Below are 7,500 nucleotides of genomic sequence, written 5' to 3'. Positions count from 1 at the left end.
AGATTTTATGCGGGAAAGTGGGGTGAGCAGTGAAGATGTTTCCGAGAGAACAGTGAACCGCTTACTTCAACGCCAATGATTCCACTATTTGCAGACGTGAAAGAAAGGACTATTGACTAAAGATGATATGCCAAGGCGAGTTACATCTTGCAATGTAATGAAAACAATTTATGATGGCGACGTTTGGACGAGGCAAATGGCATTTTACTTGGATGGGGTCTCATTCGCTTTCAAAACGAACCCATTAAAAGTGGCAACGGCGCCTAAAGCAAGAATTTGGAGAAAACGAGGCGAAGGATTAACGTTCGGATGCACAGCAAAGGGCAGTAAGGAAGGAACTGGTAGTAAGCTAGTGAAGCGTTTTGTAGCTATAACCTATAGTGAGGGGGTAGTTCTTTGTGAGTCATATGATCACCTAACGGGTAATTTTTTCGCTACTTTTATTAAAAAGCATTTCAACTCATTATTCCTCAAGGCGAACAAAAATGGAAGTAGGTTGTGGCTGCAAGATGGGGATCCTTCACAAAACAGTAGAGCTGCAAAAAGAGCGATGAAGAATTGTAATTGTGATATGTCTCTAATTGAAATTCCTCCCAGAAGTCCAGACCTTAACCCTCTCGAGAATTTCTTTCATTTAGTGAGAGTAAGACTGACGGATGATGCTTTACAACTAAAAATAACTAAAGAAACCTTCGAAGAATTCAAAGCCAGGGTAATACGCACTATTTATAGTATTCCAGTTAAAATAATAAACAAAACTATCGCTTCAATGCCGCAGCGCCTTCAACAGATTATTGATAACAAAGGTTGCCACATTAAATATTAAACAGGATACAAATTTTCTTAATAGATAAAGACATCTCCTAATGTGAATTAGCAATGTAATGTTGAAGTATCTTAATATAATGATGTACAGCCTAAAACAAGATCAACACATGAGGGAGTGAGAAATGTGTCGCGGACGTTAGCGTTACATTGCGTGATTTTGAAAACCGAACTGCCGAACCCTAAGACTTGAAATGTAAGCTATTGGACATATAATCTCGGTGAACTTTAGACCTTTTTTTGTGCTGTATGAGAGGAGAGTTTTTCAGAGACAACGTGTCAAGCTAGAATCGTAGGAAAATAAAGAATTTTAAAATTACATCAAGCGTGTGATTATTTGTCGCGAGACCCGTTCACGACAAAAGTGGCGACCCCGCCAGGACACTGGAAAGCATGGAAGGCCTTTACAAATCAATAGAGGCGAAACTACAACTTCTCACCTTTACGAATGGACAGACAAGCCACGCGGTGGAAAAGGAAAACTTCGCATCAGTAGAGAGATTGGAAAAAACTCTAGGCAAGAAAGTGGACGAAGGTCATGACCTCAAGGTAAGAGTAGAAGAATTGAGGTTCGAAGACGGGGATGATGTAGAAGAAATCTTAAAATGGAGCACAGACCTTGAAGAAAATTAAGCGTGTTTGAAAAGGCCATTGACAACCTCGGGTCAAAAATTAAGACGTTCAGGAGCGTGGCGCTCGAAAACGAAAAGAAAAGGGAGGAAGATGAAGCAGCTGTAATTAGAGAAAAGAAATTTCAAGAAGAGATGCGTTTTGAAAGGAAAAATTAGAGCAGAAACTTAAATACGAGGCGAAAATCGAAGAAAACCGAAAATGCCAGATTAAAGAACAATCAATCAACGCGAAGATGCCCAAATTACAAATTACAAGGTTCAATGGCACGCATACAGATTGGCTGAGGTTTTGGAACCAGTTCAAAGCAGAAATTGACTCGGCCGATGTGCCCCAAATCACCAAATTTTCTTATCTGAAGGAGCTGCTGGAGCCACGGGCTAGAACAACAGTTGACGGCCTACCTGTTACTATAGAAGGCTACGAGAGGGCGAAAAGCATATTGAAAACTAATTATGGAAAGGTTAGCAAAATAGTTAACGCGTATGTAAACAACGTAATTTCTTTGCCCGCTATCCATGGAGCGAACCCCAACAAAATCATGGAATTTTACCAGAAGCTGTCCCCAAATCTTCAAGCATTGGAGACTATGGGTAAATTAAAGGAAATCAATGGTTGCGTTCGAATGACGCTCGACAAGTTGGAGGGTATAAAAGGTGACCTGGTGCGCACTGATGACAACTGGCAGGAATGGGATTTTCCAAAACTACTTGAAGCCTTGCGCAAGTGGACAGAAAGAAACCCTCCGAAATTGGAAGATGAATATCAGCAAGAAAAACCAACGCTGCCTAAGCCACCTCGATCAAGGACGTACCAGGCCAACCAACAAGACCCCAGAAGAAAGCCATGTGTTTACTGCGATAATTCATCTCACCAGTCCATCAACTGCGATAAAGTCACCACGATACAAGAACAAAGGAGACTGTTGAACGTAAAACAACTTCGTTTCAATTGTACTGGTGCAAATCATAAGGCCTCAGAATGTCGCAGCACTTCAACCTGCAGAATTTGCAAACGGCGTCATCATTCATCTATCTGTGAGAAAACATCTCAACATCAAGAACATATGTTAGTGGCAACCAGAAGAGGCGCGGTTACCTATCCAGTCGTTGTAGTTAACATGGGAGGGATACATTGCCGTGCCCTACTTGATACCGGTGCTGGGAGCTCATATGCTTCTGCCGCATTAATCGACCGACTAAGGAAACAACCAGTGCGAAAAGAGCTGAAACGAATTGAAATGATGATGCAGGCAACAACAAGAGAGATTGAAATCCATTAAGTCGTTGTTAAGAGCTTATCAGGTGCATTTCAGCTTCACACCGAGGTAACCAAAGTAAATCGTTGTGTCCTGCTCAGCTTAGGCAACCCGGGATACAAGGACATGATTGGACGATACCATCATCTGAAAGGGGTAGAAATGGAAGACATCGCTACGATTTACCAATTCACCTTATCCTTGGTGCCAGCGAGTATGCTCAAGTCAAAACAGAGACTACACCCAGAATCGGCAAACCCGGAGAACCCATCGCAGAATGAAAGCGCCTGGGGTGGACTATCTTGTCACCCGGAAGTGAAACAAATTTCACCAGCATGTTCCTAACACAAACTTCTGCTGTTGACTACGAGAATCTCTGCAGACTTGACGTGCTCGGATTACAAGACCATTCGGTTGGCGATCAAGACCTTGTTTACAAAGAGTTCAAGGAGCAACTCCTAAAGGACCCAGAAGGATGGTACGAGACTGGCTTACTCTGGAAGGGCAACCATCCACCTCTTCCCAACAATACGCCAGGCAGTCAGAAACGCTTGGAGAACCTCGTAAAGAAGCTGGAGAAGCAACCAGGGATGTTGGAAAAGTACGATGAAATTATCCGAGATCAACTAGCCCAAGGAATAGTCGAGTGTGCCGAAGGCGCACCAGAAGGCAAAGAATTCTATATCCCACACAAACCAGTCGTGCGAGAGACGGCGGAGAGCACAAAAATCCGCATTGTTTATGATGCTTCTGCGCAAGCCTACCACCAGGCCCCATCCCTCAACGATTGCCTTGAGACTGGGCCACCATTGCAGAACAAGCTTTGGAGTGTGCTGACAAGGAACCGCTTCCACCCAGTGGCATTAGCTGGAGACCTAAGGCAAGCCTTCTTGCAAGTGCGAATAAGAGAGGAAGACCGAGACGCAATGCGGTTTCATTGGTTGAAAGATTTGGAGAGCAAGGAAGTCAAAACCCTGCGTTCCACATGAGCGCTGTTCGGGATGTCAACGTTGCCATTTCTGTTGGGCGGAGTAATCGAACAGCATCTTAACAACCTCCAACACAAGTATCCAGACACGGTAGAGGAAATAAGAAAAAGCCTTTACCTTGATGACCTAATCAGCGGGCGATAAAACGATCGCGCATGCACAGCATTTAAAGGAAATGTCCCAGACCATCTTCAGAGAGGCAAAATTCGAGCTACATAAATGGCACTCTAATGTCCCTATCCTGGAGCGGCCAGAATATCGAGAGGAAGGACCAGAAGAACAGCAGAGTTCTCAAGGATGCGAAGCCCAAACCTACGCCAAAGACCAGTTGGGTGTAAAAGGAGGACAAACGAAATTGCTCGGTGTGCGCTGGAACAAGGCCACGGACAAAATCCAAATCAGCTTTCCGGAAGCGATCGAGAATGTCACCAAGAGAGAAGTCCTGGGGAAGTTAGCAAAGATATATGATCCCTTAGGGTTAGCGTCGCCCATCACTCTGGAGGGAAAGATGCTCTACCGACAAGCGTGTGAGCTGCGAATTCCATGGGACCAAGAACTACCAAGGAAACAGACGGCCAGCTGGAAGACGTGGGAGGGAAATCTTCCCGAAATAATTGAAGCACCAAGAAGCATCGTTCAGTACCAGGGAGAAATAACCAGCATTAACCTCCACGCTTTTGGCAATGCAAGCAGCCAAGGCTTATCAGCAGCAGTATACGCTGTGTCTCATCAACCCTCACGTACATCACAGGGACTCGTAGCCGCCAAGTCCAGGCTTGCAAAGAAGGGATTAACCATACCGAGGCTTGAACTGGTAGCCAGCCATATGGCTAGTAATCTGGTGCACAACGTGAAACAAGCCCTACAAGGATTTCCCGTAACAAGTGTCCATTGCTGGCTAGATAGCAGTGTTGCTCTCCACTGGATCAAGGGTGGTGGGGAGTACAAGCAATTCGTGAGTAATCGCGCCCGAAAAATTCAAGACAAGGAGTACATTCATTGGCGCCACGTGGGTTCAAAGGAAAACCCTGCCGATCTGGGCAGTCAAGAAGGAAAAGCAGGAGAATGTGTGGATCTGTGGTTTCAAGGACCGTCCTGGTTACCATACCCAGAGAATTGGCCGTCAGACATCGTTACTATAGCCCAAGCAAAGAAACTCAAGCTGAGGCAAAAGTAATCAAGGAAGTTCTTGCCGTGGCAATAGCAGATGACAAAGAACTTGACCAGTTATTACAGAAGTGGGATCTTTGGAGGGCGGTTCGAATTTGTTCATGGATAACACGGTTTATCCAAAACTGCAAGTTGAAACATCAACAGAAGATCAGCGGTCCTCTCAACACTGCGGAGATAAACCGTCAGATAGAGTTCTGGGTGCGAGATAGTCAAGTCAGATGCCTGAATACAGTCAGTTTCAAAGAAGATCAGCTACGATTAAGCCTTCAGAAGAACGAAAGTGCACTGTTCACCAAGAAACTGGTCATGCACTTGCACACCCAAACCTTGCACGGGGGAGTCGGCATGACGATGGCGAAGGTTCGAGAGAAGTACTGGGTGCCACGGTTACGACGTTTGACGAAGCAAGTGATTAGGGGCTGCCATGGCTGCAAAAGATTTCAAGTGGCGGCACTCCCAAATCCACCAACAGGCAACTTGCCGAAGGAAAGAACAGCTGGATCAGTACCATTCAAGTTCATTGGAGTGGATTTTGCTGGACCAATTAAGTACCTCAGCAAGTCCAAAAAGGAAATGAAGGCTTACATTGTTCTTTACGCCTGTAGTCTCACCCGAGCGGTCTACCTGGACCTGTTACTGAGCCAGAGCACTGACGAGTTCCTAAGCAGCTTAAAACGATTTATATCAAGAAGAGGGCGCCCCGAAAAGATCTTTTCAGACAATGGGAAAACCTTTGTGGCACCAGTGAAGTGGCTGAGGCACGTTATGAAGGATGAAAGGTTGAACTACTTCCTTGCCAGACAAGAAATAACTTGGCAATTCAACCTCAGCCGAGCCCCATGGTGGGGGGGACAATTTGAGAGATTGATCAGCGTAGTGAAGCAGAGTCTGTACAAGTCCATTGGTAATGGAAACCTCAGATGGCACGAACTTGAAGAGGTCATCTTAGATGTGGAGAGAATTATTAACGACAGACCCCTCGATTATGTGGAGGACGACGTCCAAATGCCGATACTGACCCCCAGCGTTACGCTCTTCGGCCAACCAAATCAACTCCCAGAGGAAGACCCGAGTAACATAGAGGATGACAGCCTCAGAAAACGAGCCAAGTACCTGCGAAGGTGCAAGGAGGTGCTGTGGTTGAGATGGAAAAACGAGTACCTCAAGTCCCTCAGAGAGCGCCACAACCTTAACCAGAAAACCAAAGAAACAGCCTTGATTGCGGGAGACGTTGTACTTATCAAGGGTGAAGAAAGAAATCGAGGATTGTGGAGGATCGGTGTAGTGGACAAGTTAATCCCTGGTAGAGACGGGATAGTGAGACCAGTGCTACTGAGGGATGGAAAATCTTTCCTGGAACGACCAGTTCAACATCTCTATCCACTTGAGCTGTCCTGTGACAGAAACACCAAAGAGGGGACTGCTAGATTGAATGCTCGAGCTTCAGAGTTCCAACCTAGACGTGCTGCAGTCAGTGCCCCTCAGCGCATAGCTGCGATAGCAGAAGATGAACTAAATGAGGACTGAACTTTTCAATGTGATTTAGAGTTGTTAATGTTATCGTTTACCTTGTTCAATTTATATTTGACATCATAAGAGTCAAACAGGGGGAGAGTGTTGCAGACGTTAGCGTTACATTGCGTGATTTTGAAACCCGAACTGCCGAACCCTAAGACTTGAAATGTAAGCTATTGGAAATATAATCTCGGTGAACTTAAGACCTTTTTTTGTGCTGTATGAGAGGAGAGTTTTTCAGAGACGTGTCAAGCTAGAATCATAGGAAAATAAATAATTTTAAAATTACATCAAGGGCGTGATTATTTGTCGCGAGACCCATTCACGACAAAAGGTTGTAATCTGTTTTGAACGGGTTACCATTGTAACCCGTCGAAATTGATAAAGTCAAGTACTGTGATAACCTTTTAAAAACTCATCGGGTTATTGCGTAACAGTATACAGTGGAAATCATTATAATGTACACTGAAGTGCTACACTTCTTAGGTGTGTAATCTTTTTTTTTTTTTTTAATTAAGGAAAATAAGTATTTTCTCATTGCTTTTAGTATATTGCGTTTGTAATTTACTAGTGATTTTGGTATAGTATTTAGGAGAAGGCTGCACGCAGAGTAATAAAACGTGGCAAATTAATGGTACTCTAAATCAATGTCATAATTGTTCATTCTAGTATTAGTTTAGCGAAACATTTCCCGCAAGGGCTGAAAACGACTTGCTCCGACTCCGGTATCTGAGCATACATGGTAAAGACACGCCATCTTACGGACATCATTTGAGTTTCTATATCATCTATCACACCCCCTTTAATTGCAACGATTTCACTTTTAGAAGTACAGAAAATTGGAGTGTCCTTCTCGAAGACTATGTCTTGCGCATAATGTGTCTTGGGCGCCGAAAAGTGAACTGGCTGTCCCTCCAACAATAGCAACATATCTTGCCATGGTAACACTTGAGCAGACCAGTGAAAATCATTTGAAAATATTATTTCGGCTAACTCTGCGCCTACCCAAGCAAATGTTGTGCTCGCTGGGTTTAAAAATGTTCTATAAACAACTGTCAATGGATTTAATAAAAATGTTTTTCCACAATTGGCTGGGCCTTTGAGAAAAAT

At 44.3% G+C, this 7,500-nt stretch overlaps 1 protein-coding gene and 1 pseudogene across 1 annotated transcript; both read left to right on the top strand.

The window, feature by feature from the left end:
- Positions 1–1,690: 1,690 nt before the first annotated feature.
- On the top strand, positions 1,691–4,879 carry LOC138046738 (uncharacterized; annotated as a pseudogene).
- Positions 4,880–5,226: 347 nt separating this feature from the next.
- Positions 5,227–6,402, top strand: LOC138046737 (uncharacterized). The gene has a single exon (XM_068893327.1). The coding sequence runs from the start codon at positions 5,227–5,229 to the stop codon at positions 6,400–6,402; it is 1,176 nt and encodes a 391-aa protein (XP_068749428.1).
- Positions 6,403–7,500: the final 1,098 nt, after the last annotated feature.

The sequence above is a fragment of the Montipora capricornis genome, chromosome 4 (assembly GCF_036669925.1).
Source record: "Montipora capricornis isolate CH-2021 chromosome 4, ASM3666992v2, whole genome shotgun sequence".
NCBI lineage: Eukaryota > Metazoa > Cnidaria > Anthozoa > Scleractinia > Acroporidae > Montipora > Montipora capricornis.
Note: the sequence above shows the minus strand (reverse complement) of the source record. Positions and strands in the feature narration are given on the sequence as shown.

Excerpts from the sequence above, each read along its gene's own strand:
- LOC138046737 (XM_068893327.1), top strand. The coding sequence starts at position 5,227 with ATGGCGAAGGTTCGAGAGAAGTACTGGGTGCCACGGTTACGACGTTTG.